The sequence below is a fragment of the Paramisgurnus dabryanus genome, chromosome 20 (assembly GCF_030506205.2).
Source record: "Paramisgurnus dabryanus chromosome 20, PD_genome_1.1, whole genome shotgun sequence".
Classification (NCBI taxonomy): Eukaryota; Metazoa; Chordata; class Actinopteri; order Cypriniformes; family Cobitidae; genus Paramisgurnus; species Paramisgurnus dabryanus.
The window spans coordinates 2,754,183-2,766,193 of NC_133356.1; the positions used below are offsets into that span (position 1 = coordinate 2,754,183).

A 12,011-nucleotide genomic window follows, 5' to 3' on the forward strand; every position below is an offset into this window, starting at 1 on the left:
TAAGGTAAAGGAATAACAATTTGGTACACAACATTCCAGTCTATATCCTGCTGTGGGGTGGAGCACCATTTACGCATTAACAACTCATTGTCAATGAAGTAAACAGTTTTCTTATCCCTAGCGAGTTCACACGAAACAGCAGATTTGAAACACGACACGAGCGTCTTGTCTTCTTTTTGAGCGGCCACTATTTGCGCTCGCGAAACTGACAACTTCAGCTTGTCTGAGTCTGCGATACCAAAACCTGGCGTCCCCGTTTTCAAAGTGTGACTCTTTTTAGGAGAGTCAACAACTTCTAACGGAGCGTCATCAAACAAAAGAGGAGCTAAGAAAGAATTTGACAATTCAACAGCTAGCGCGAGTGACAGCGCACGCAGGAAAAACATCAGAATAATCACCAGAAAGATCTTCAGCCTGACAAATCGCATCTGGGTTGTCGATCACTTCTAATATTGGCATAACTTTTCCTCCAGCGAGGTCATTGCCAAGGATAAAGTCAACACCTTTAATGGGCAGAGAAGGTCGCACAGCAACTTTCACAAAGCCGATACACAAGTCGCTATTCAAATGTACACGATGTAACGGTGCCTTTACGAAACCCTTTTCAATACCCTGTACAATTACACTTGACCCACAAAAAGTTTCCTCATTCAAAGGCAACGCATCCGCTACAATAAAAGACTGTAGTGCACCCGTATCTCTAAGCATTTTTATTTCTTTTTGTTCCCCAGGTTTTCCAGTTAAGGAAATTAACCCCTTCAGAACAAAAGGTAAATAGTTATCATCAATGACTTCGGTCGGTGTATGTGCTTTTTCACATGTTTTAACAAAACCTACCCCTTTAGGCTGGTTTTGCTGCTTACGTTTAAGCGTTAAACAATCAGCTATAATATGCCCTTGTTTGTGACAGTAGAAACACTCTCTAACCTCTTTGGACTGAGGGGAGTTAATCTTGGGACGAGCTGACTGAGAATGAGTCGGCACCGGAGGAATTTTCTCGCTACGGGCAGAGGAGAAAACCCCTTTGTGCGTAAGCACAAATTCATCCGACAGAACAGTGGCGTGGGACAATGAAGTTACTTTTTGCTCATTAAGGTAAACCACAACACGTTCAGGAAGACACCCTTTAAATTCTTCCAGCAATACAAGTTCTCTTAACGAGTCAAAGTCATCCACTTTACTAGCTGCACACCATTTGTCAAATAAATTTCCTTTCTCCCTGGCAAACTCAACAAAAGTTTGGGTAGAATTCTTTTTATGGTTTCTAAACCTTTGTCTGTAAGCTTCAGGAACAAGCTCGTAAGCTCTAAGAACAGCAGCCTTTACCGAATCATACACCAAACTCTCCTCTAACGATAATGCAGAACAAACCTCCTGAGCTTTTCCAACAAATTTACATTGTAATAACAGAGGCCAAACTTCTTTGGGCCAACAAAGGGAGGAGGCAATACGCTCAAAAGCGCTAAAATAAGTATCTACCTCCGACTCTCTGAATTGTGGTACTAATGCAATTTGTTTACTTACATCAAAAGCAACTGAGGATGGGTTAACCGGTGGAGGAACATTTGAGACCTGTGCGGGCGTTGGATGCGCAGCCGAGCCGGCGGCGACCTTCATCGCTTCCAGCTCTAGCTGCCGCAGCGTCACCTGCTTTTCGGCCTCGATCTCGAGCCTGCGCACTTCCAGACGCATCTCCAACTCAGCCTGGCGTGCCTGAGCTTTTTCTTGTGCCTCTATTTGTAGGCGGGCCAAACGGACTTTTAACCGTGCATCTATCCTTGAGTCCGTGGACACTGGTGAAAATGGATCGAAGGGTGACAAGCCAGGTTTCGCATCGGCCTCCGCCGTCGCGCCACCCACAGCTCCAACCCGTTCGTCCACCTCATCGTCAGTGTTAGAATGGCCAACAGAATCACCACCAACATCAACCTTCCCACCGGTCTTACCACCCTCAGCACTTATCACAGGAAGAACATCAAGTTCAACCAAACCTTGTAGAATTTTACGTTTGATTTCCTTTTTAAGCATTTGTTTGCCCAAAGAAATATTGTAATGATCTGCTATGGATTCCAATAAAGGCTTGCAAATTAAACAATGCCATAACTGCTACACACCACACCCACACAAACACGCAGCGCGGCATAACAAACAGGCCGCCAACCGCAGGCCAAAACCAGAGCGCTAACACAGAGTCGTCCGCCACCAAAGCACGCACACCCAGGAGAAGGAAAATTTTCAAAAAATATATATATGGATTATCAATTTTTAATAATCCCGGACGAGCCCCCAATAAATGTTACATCCCTCACCCTAGACAGCCTTGGGTCGTAACACCCGCCCACCCCAAGACGTTGAAATGTTTACAAACTTTTAAGGGGTCTGTATAAGAAAAATTCATAATAAACGTTTTCTATATATTTCTTGAAAAAAAATCATTATGTTCATTAACTCTTTCCCAGCCAACGTTTTTAAAGAGTTGCCAGCCAGCGCCAGTAGCTTTTTACAATTTATGATGAAGTTAAATGCTTTCCAGAAAAATCTCTTCTTCTATAAATATATAAACATACAATATATAAAATAAAAGAACAGACCCTCTGGTTTGAAAAAAAAAACTGAAAAAAAACGTCATTTGTTTTTATCAGCTCTCTAATCTATGGATAGGTTTCTTCAAAAATACCAAATTTTGAGCAAAAAACTGAGATAATTGCATTTTTGTAAAAGACTTTTGTTAGAGATCAGATTCAGAGTTTTTACTGTTTTTGAATTAGTGGATGCTTCAGTGTTTTTTAAGTTGGGTAAGAGTGCCACCAAGTGGATAATAGCACAAATATAGATTGCCGAAAAAACTCATCAAGGGAACAACAATGGCGGGGAAAGAGTTAAGGACCAGGATGAAACAGAAGCTTATTATAGGAAAAGCTTATCGCATTTACTATATAAAAACGTTCTCCTTCCTCCTGCAGAATACTGAGATGTTTGTTATACAACGTAAGCAAATGAGTTGCGTTTTAATTGAACCAGTCGTGAACCAAAAGTGTCTCTAAGTAAAGAGAACTACTGTAGCTTATATAAAATGATAGCTTTATTACAGTGAACTTGCACACAATGGAATCCCATTATTTATATTTAAAGCAATAGATAATAATTTTAGTAAAAAAGTCTGCATACTGTTTAAAATGTATTAGAAAAACCCCACCGACCAAACTGCGTATATGAGTCCAAAGTCTGTCATAAGTTTGGCTGATATGACGGGCTCTCTTAAAGCACAGAAATGCACCAGATTCGCTCACAGGCTGCGGTTGAGATATTTGGGCTCGGTCCTGACCAACAGTCCAATGCACTTTCAATCAATTTGCTCTCTTACCTTCCAAGCCACAGCTGGGCTTAAATCTTCATGTTTTAGATTCACACTAATGATCACAATCATGTCTTTGTATATAATAAAAACTTTTATTCCTTATCTACAAAATAAAAGATACAAATAAAAACCAGTCGGCACTGTTTTGTTGTTTTAGTGGAATCTCCATGGTCATTATAATCAAATATTTGCTCATGCAACCCTCTTTAAAGCTCATTTTCTTGCAGTGAATTTTCTAGCACATTGATACAAGGCCTCATAAATGTAGAGTAAGAAAATGTAGCTGTACACATGAATGATATGAAAAGTCTGTCGTGATTTTTGTTCCACAAGAACATTTTTTGAAGAACTGTAAAGTCATATGATAGCTTTGCGTAAGAAACAGACCGAAAAAATTAGCTTAAAAGCCTCAAGTGTGCATTCATTGTAACTGTTATAAATTTTTTTTGGGTATTTTCAATCCAGCATTGGGTCAAAGGGGACAAACCCAGATGTTACATTTAAAAAAAGTTTCTTTTTGACCCAACAATGGGTTAAAACAACCCAGCATATAGGGTCGCTTAAATTACAACCCACTGGGTAGGGTTTGTCCCTTTTTGACCCAACACTGGGATGACAATAATTCCGTTTAAATTTCTCTGTGTTCCACGGATGAGATACCGGTTTGGAACAACATAAGGGCGCGGTTTCCAAAAGCCATTTGAGTAATAAAATGTGTGTGGCAACGGTCTGAATTAGGAAGAGTCTCTGAGAGAGTTATGAAAGTGTCACTGAAAGACGGTGTGATAGGTGGGACACTGCTGAGACTTCATGAATTTAAGGGCATTTTTGAGCTCTTTGCTCTTCTTGTCCCATTTGTGAATGGACATAAGCAGCAACTGCTGGTCCACCTTTCGGCCCATGATGAGAAAGTTGCTCCCGAGGTTGTCCAGCTGTGAGCAGGGACAGTTTGCGCCGTTCTTGATGTAAAGCGTGATCTTCTTTAAATCTTTCTTTCTTAGTACTCCACTCTTCAGAACCTTCTTCTTCTTCTGTGCTGCGATGAGTTTGCGGTCTCCTTTTTCTTTTTTCACTTCTTTAATCTTCATCTTGATTGCTGCAGAGAAAAATTAGAAAGACATTAAGGAAACTTAACCTGGAAATCCTGTTGTTATTTACTCACGCCTCATTTCAAAAAGACATAATAATACAAAAACATTTAGATGTACACCCTCAGAAATGAAAGCTGTCACTGGGGTCAACAAAAGCAGTCATCTTTATACCCCAAAAGTCCATATATTACTACCTAAAGCTACATATTGGTACTAAATGTATACATATCTGTACCTAAATGGTAGATAGGATCTTTTTAAAGAGTAACATCCCATTGACAGCTTTTGTACTTTTGTTTATGAGAATGTTTGTGTGTGTGTGTCTGTATGTATGTATGTGCCAGGTGCTTAACTCTTTCCCCGCCATTGACAAGTTATCTCGTCAATTAAGAGAAAACATTTGCATTAAAAAACATTATTATACATTATACACTGCAAAAAATGATTTTTAAGAAAAAAAATCTTAGTATTCTTTGTCTTGTTTTCAGTAGAAATATCATTTTTTAAAAATTAAGATGCTTTTTCTTGATGAGCAAAACGAACCGAGAAAATAAGTCTATTTTTTAGACCAAAAATGCATAAAACAAGCAAAAACATCTGCCATAGGGGTAAGCAAAAAAATCTTTAATTTTTTTAAACACTAAATTCAAGAAAAATTCAGGAAAAAAATTGCTTACCCCATTGGCAGATTTTTTTGCTTGTTTTATGCACAAAATCACTTAAATTTGTTATTTTTAAAAACTAGACTTATTTTCTTGGGTCGTTTTGCTCATCAAGAAAAAGCATCTTAATTTAAGAATTTTTAGATATTTTTACTGAAAAGAAAATACTAAGAATTTTTTTCTTGAAAATCATTTTCTGCAGTGTAAGCAAAGAAAAAAAAGAGAGGATGAAACGTTTTTTTTTTTTTTTCGCGTTTTGTTTGTTTGTTTGTTTGTTTGTTTATTGTTTTTTTCTTGTTGAAAGCAGAGGGTCTGTTCTTTCATTTGATATATTTGTATGTTTATATATTTTCCTGGAAGGCATTTTGTGAAAATCACAAAAAATGCTGACGGGCAACTTTTCAAAAATGTCTGGCGGGGAATGAGTTAAAAAACTTCTTCTTTTGTGTTCCAGTGGGATGGGGACAGCATACTGGTTTGAAGGGACACAAGGATATGTAAACAATAACAGAATTAACAGAAGTCAGATTTTGCAGATGAGCAATTCCTTAAAAAAATTAATTGGAAAGACTCTTTGGAAAATGACTGGGTTCTAACTTGTTGTCATTGAACTTTATTTATTGGAAAACATGGCAAACCTTTCCTTGGGGCTCACACTCCCATGTATTTCTGCCGGCTCGAGCAACAAGACATTTCACAACAAGCACACAGGAAGAACCAAGGCTATCCGGAGCCCTGGAATGGTTTACACCTCCCTGGAGGAGCATCATTTAAACATGGACAGCACTAATTGCGATCACCCGGGAGAGAATGGAGAGTAGAACGGAAAGTTTGAAGACAGATGTGAAAAATGGACACCCCTTCAGCGGCCCGATCACATCATTACATCTGGCCCCTAACAGGGGTAGATCCCCCAAACCTTTTCTTACTGGAAAACATTTCTCTAAGTATATATTTGTATTTACCCTGGGACATACTGTATCTAGATTTCATCTGACAGTTTGATTTGCAATGCTGTTGATTTTGATGTCACATTTAGCAACTTTTTTTGTTATGTGGAAGAAAAAACTAAAGTGTGAAAACCCACCTAAAGTCATAACCATGATATCTTTAATATTAACTGAGTAAGATCATTTCAAAGATTGAAATCAGTGAATTAATGGTCAGCCTTGGATGCTTCTCATCCTTAGATTAAGACTTTAGCTTGGATTTCACAGATATGGTCACATATGCAATAATGCACATTACGGTTTTACTTATGCAACTGTGCACACTGTATCCAATTGTGCATCTAAATGGCAGTTCATGGATGACGACTATAATAACTATAAAGAAAATGTCCACATTACAACTATAACAATAAAGATAACAAGAAACAATATTGCCGGGATACATTTTAGATTTAAGACCTTCCTTCTTCAAATCACATAGTAATGTGCACAAAAGAGAAACTCTGCTTCAAATCCAAAAATGTGTGATCCTGTGGTGACAGTTTCTCTCGTCTTTTTGTGAAAGTCAAATTAAACACGAATGTGCCAAGTAAACCTGTAACTGATGATATGAAACTATGAAGCTATGAAATGATATCTCTGACTGTGCGCTTGCCCACACAATGTACTCACAGTCACAGGAATCACTAGGCAGGTTTCCATCTGCCTATTTTTATGGACATTTTGGGATATCACATACATAAAAAAAAAATCGTTGGATGGAAACGCCAAGATATGATTTTAAAAATGTGCATTAAAAAATAAAAAAAACATGCACAAAACTGCAATGGAAACACATTTACTGAATAAACGGATTAATGCGGATCAAAAAAGTCATGTAATTGTTCATTCTGAAATGCCTTATGCAAAGTGTGTCATCAAATTGATTCGGTAAAAGACCGTCTTACGCAACTGCAGGCTTCTTCCGTCTTCGAATGCATAATGACATGAACGTGTTTGTTTTGTTTCGTCTGCTCGCTAAAAAGCCAAACGGCAGCAAATTCCATTTTTCTTTTTGACATGGCGTGAGTTTATGAGGAAGTGATTCTTTTTGACTTGCTGGATGGAAGCGGTGATTTATTCACAAATGTTTTATGCGCAATTTTTTATGCTATATTCCAGTTTTGCGCATAAGTTAAATTCACAAACATAGATGGTTTTATGACGTGACGTTGATTATTTTGTGTCCATATGGTTCAATTAAATGTAAAAGGGTTAAAATTTCAAAAACATTTAGCAGATTACTTCTTTGTTGAGGAAATTTCTGGTTTTATTTCATTTTGAAAGAATATTTGGGGAATAAGTGCAAAAATTTCAATGTGGTGTAACCAGTCTTTGTCAATTGGTGTAACTAGTATTTTTTATTGAAGATATAAATATATTCATAAAATATGGATATAAGTGTTATATGATTTTTTTACATACATTTTTACATCATTTGTCAAAGATTATTAAAGAGTAACTGAACCCCTGGTCAGAGCCTGACTCCGCCCACTGGCAATATTTGAAAAATGCAAGAAAAGTGGGAAGATCCCAACGGAGATTTAGGGGACGAACTAAGCTCGTACCAAGTGTGTGGTGAGATCGTAACAAGGGGGTGGTGAGCTTGAACCTGCTTACGTCACGAGTCATTTTTTGGACCCAACATCCAATAGGAAAATTCAACTGCAGTAGCCACCGTTCAACCTAAAGAGGGCAGCACTCAGACGTTTTTACACCATATATTGTAGTATTGAAACACTTTATATCCAAATGTCAAAAAAGTTACTAAAATCAATGAACAGCACTAATAAAGCATCATTCTTACAGATCATTAACTAAAAAAAGTTGGTTTAGGGTTTAGTTACTCTTTAAGAAAACAGAGCTGTTTTCAGCATGTCAGGACGAATATTACAAAAACGCATTAGAATTTACATTTAAAAATAACAAAATTATATTTTAAAATTATTATATATATTTTTTGATGATGATGACGACGATTATGTTTACATACCATCAAGGTGGAAAAATATTTAATATTTCTAATTCTTTGGCACAATTGGCTTTTACACCATTTGACATTTTCAGGTCGATTCAGTCTTAACTTTCATGAAAATTGTGGAAATTTAATTTTCTTTCAACAATAAATACAATATGTGCATTGACATAAACCTGATGCATGCTTTAAAAAAAGATTTTTGAATTTCTCATCTTGCAAATCGTTTTGTCACTGTCCCAGAATTTGTTTTTTTTTAGTTTGTAAGGATCTGCGGTATTTAAATGCATTATAAGTCTTAGCTCCTTGTCTACTCTTATAAGCAAACATTCACTATAGACAGATACATAAATCACATGTATGCATTCTGGCAGACACTTCTAACCAAAGCAGGTTACAATGCATTCAATCTATTCATTTTTTGATCCCCATGACTTTTGCGCTGCTACTGAAATGCTTGAGCTACAGGAACACCGTAGACTACACAATACACTCACGTCAGTGGTTTAGTCACTGTTGCCATGTCAGACCATTCAGACAAACAGAGCAATGTTTAAAGTGTCCCAAGCCACAATGTTTACACTCTTCGAGGGAAATATCCTACTGCTGGGTTACTTAATGTTGTCTCTTCACATTAAACCGGTAAAGGAAAAAGTATTTTAGCACTGAAAAAATTACATCACCTTTTAGTCACAGTTGTGCGAAAGATTTTTTCCGTCAGATTTACCCAGCAAAACCAACGAATAACTGCAAAGCACACAGGCCTAACTGCAGCGAAGATGCACAGGGCCTTTAAATTCAGGTGGTCGCTCGTGACCCGTAATGCTTGTGGGCAGCGAGCACGCCTGGGCAATATCGTGGTGACAAGCTGAAACCGCTTTTTAAACAAGAGCTGCTTTAAATTGCTGGCAGTACGTCTGACATCAGAGGAAATCAGGTGAGGAGGAAAGCTGTCACTTTGAGCACTTGCAGTCTTCAGTAATTCTGAAACCGATGCTCAGCCGTGTCCCTGGTTAATGCCCAGAAATGGATGGGACCTTTGGGATTTTTATCAACAGAAACTGACAAGGTTTTGTAATTCAGGGTGGAATAATGAAAAGAAGCTTGTAATTCGTAATTCACTCAGAATGAAAAGAAGCTCTTTATTAAGATTTTCATTCTTTTAGCAACCAATACCCTTAAGTTTCTCCTGTTGCTCAGTTGCATTAGGAGCGCAGAAGTTCATGGGTTGGATTCCAGGGAATACAGATGCTGATCAAATGTGAACATTGGAATGCGCTGTAAGTCTGCCAAATGCATAGTGTAACTGTGCTCAATGATCAGGTAACTTAGCAAACACATAAAAATTAGGGGGATGGCACGAAGGGATGAACCCTACACCAAGGTGGATGCATGCCGAAAGTTTGAGAACCACTGAGGAAAGGTTCTTTAAAGAATCAATTCTGTCTTAACCGTTTATAGATGGCTTTTGTGGACTAAACTCAACTTCTGGTAGACTTTCAAATAGAATCATTAACAACAAAGTCGTCCCCTGGCCTGATGATATATTCACACGGGGTGAAAGTATCAAAGCTTCTTATTTACTTTTAATGGATGACGTCATGGGTTGCCAAACCGAATTGTGGATCCGTCAACATCACGTCACTGCCGTTGGTCACAGCAGAAGTTGAACATTTCTCAACTTTTTAAGTGCCAATGCGTGCGTCAGCCAATCAGATCGCCTTATGCAAATAACCTAGCGCCAGCCAGCCAATTACGTTTATGCAAGACCAGAGGATGTGTTGCAGCAACTGTGTTTGGCTGTTGGCCACGCTTCAGACAAGCCTTCCTTCAAGCGTTACAGTACATTCACACAGGGCGTAGGCGTTAACGCTTGACGGAAGGCTTGTCTGAAGCGTGACCAACAGCCAATCACAGTGGCCGCTACACATGCTCCGGTCTTCCTTAAACGTAATTGGCTGGCTTTGCCTGGGTTATTTGCATAAAAGCGATCTGATTCGCTGACACACGCGTTTCCTCTTCAAAAGTTGCGAAATGTTCAACTTCTGCCGTGAGCAACAGAAGTGACGTGGCGCAGACAGATCCACAATTCAGTTCGGCAACACATGACGTGTGAATGTACCATTTGCGTTAAACTGTGATTGTTATGGATCAGGTGTTCTGTTGAAGTCTGTTTCCCATAGAGTGTAATGTTTCTTATAGTTAATTTTTTTTAGATAAATTAAATGTTTAAATGGCTTGGCTACTGAGATGTGTGCATGTATGTAATATATATATGTATTGTTCTTTATGGGTACATATAAGAGCAATACTATCATGTATTCTATATAATATATAATACCATTTATTAAATATTTCATAATTGTTATCTATGATTTCTTCCTTATATTTATAGCATACGTGCTTGTTCTAAAACTATTCTAAAACTATTATGTTTACATTATATGCATAGGCCTGTTTATATATTAATAACACTTCACATCATGTGTGTGCTATAATAATATATATAAACATAATAATTTTAGAACAAACAGTAGGAGCAAAAAGAAGACATAGGCTATAAGATATAAGGTAAAAATAAAGCAATAAGCCCCAAGAAGCAGTGGGTTACCAGTGCATTTTATAACAGCTAAGGGGCGTTGTTAGGCACGACACGAAGCGGAGTCTCTAAAACCCCCTTAGCTGTTATAAAATGCACTGTAACACCACTGCTTTGCGGGGCTTATTGCTTTTATAAAACGGTTACTTCATATGCACAGCAGAATTTAAAAAAAATAAAACACAAATAAGTTGTAATTATAATAGTACAAATATTACTCTTCCGCCAAACAAAGTAGTTCCTCAGAATCAAGTGTGGCTGAAACAGAGCACAGCAAAGACACAATGAAAGACTGTAATGTTTATCTTCATAAATCAACATTCATCTAATTTAAACATTAACATTTATAGCGTGCAACTGGTGAAGTGATGATCAAATATGCTTTGAGGTAGAAACTCCTCAGGGAACGTTTTCTCTTTATTGACGAGACGACTCAACAAAATTTATTGACATTTATCTGGATATCGCCATTAATTGTGCAATTGTAGAAAAATTGAAAATATGATGAAAGACTGTGGTGTTTATTTTCATAAATCAGTACGTAGCAACATTGGCGCAGTGATACCGGGGTATTTTATCACGGCTTAAAATGAAGAATGAAGAACCAGAACAAGCCGCTTTAGTATAAATAAAAGAAAACAGAAAAATTATGAAATATTTAATAAATAGTATTATAGAATACATGATATTGCTTTTTTAGTATAACCCATTAAAATTTCTAAATAAATTATAAACGTAAGGTGATGAAAACTCTATAAGAAACAAAAAAAGAGCGAACAGACTTCGACAGAACACCGGAAACCTTCTTGAATAATTGTCTATTTTAATTATTAATAGATTTACAAATTATTTTATTACTCCAGTCTGTCCGTTTAAGGGCTTATTGCAAACATAAATGTCTATGTTTATCTTTAGATGGTCTCTTCGACGACCGTATTCTATAAAATGAAGGCCATCTTTGTTTTGGCATTATTCTTACACCCAACAAGACATTTTCTAGTGGGTTACCTTTCACTCATGTATAATTCATTTTCAGAAAGGTTCTTTGTCTGGCCGTGTGGTTTCATAAAGAGGAACATTTTTAATTTTTCTGTCGCACAAAATGAATCTACAGGTTCTAAATAAAACACAAAAGGTAAAACACGGTTCTTTCAAGAGTCTTTCGCTAAAACATTGTTGGTAGAAGCAAAAATGCTTATTATTTGGCATTGCTGAAAAGAAACCAAAAGCCTTACAGTATAAACAAATAATAAAGACAAACTGAGCCATTTAAACTCTCAAAGTCAAACAGAAAAACAATGAATTTCCTCTACACTACATCAAATATTCAGCAGTAT

General features: G+C 37.3%; 1 protein-coding gene across 1 annotated transcript in view; it reads right to left on the bottom strand.

Moving 5' to 3' along the window:
• Nucleotides 1-3,086: 3,086 nt before the first annotated feature.
• Nucleotides 3,087-12,011, bottom strand: part of sfrp5 (secreted frizzled-related protein 5) — a 30,967-nt gene continuing 22,042 nt past the window's right edge. Inside the window, exon 3 of the mRNA XM_065296035.1 lies at nucleotides 3,087-4,454. Within this exon, the coding sequence (XP_065152107.1) occupies nucleotides 4,126-4,454 (329 nt within the window). The 3' untranslated portion in view covers nucleotides 3,087-4,125. The remainder of the gene's footprint in view (nucleotides 4,455-12,011) is intronic.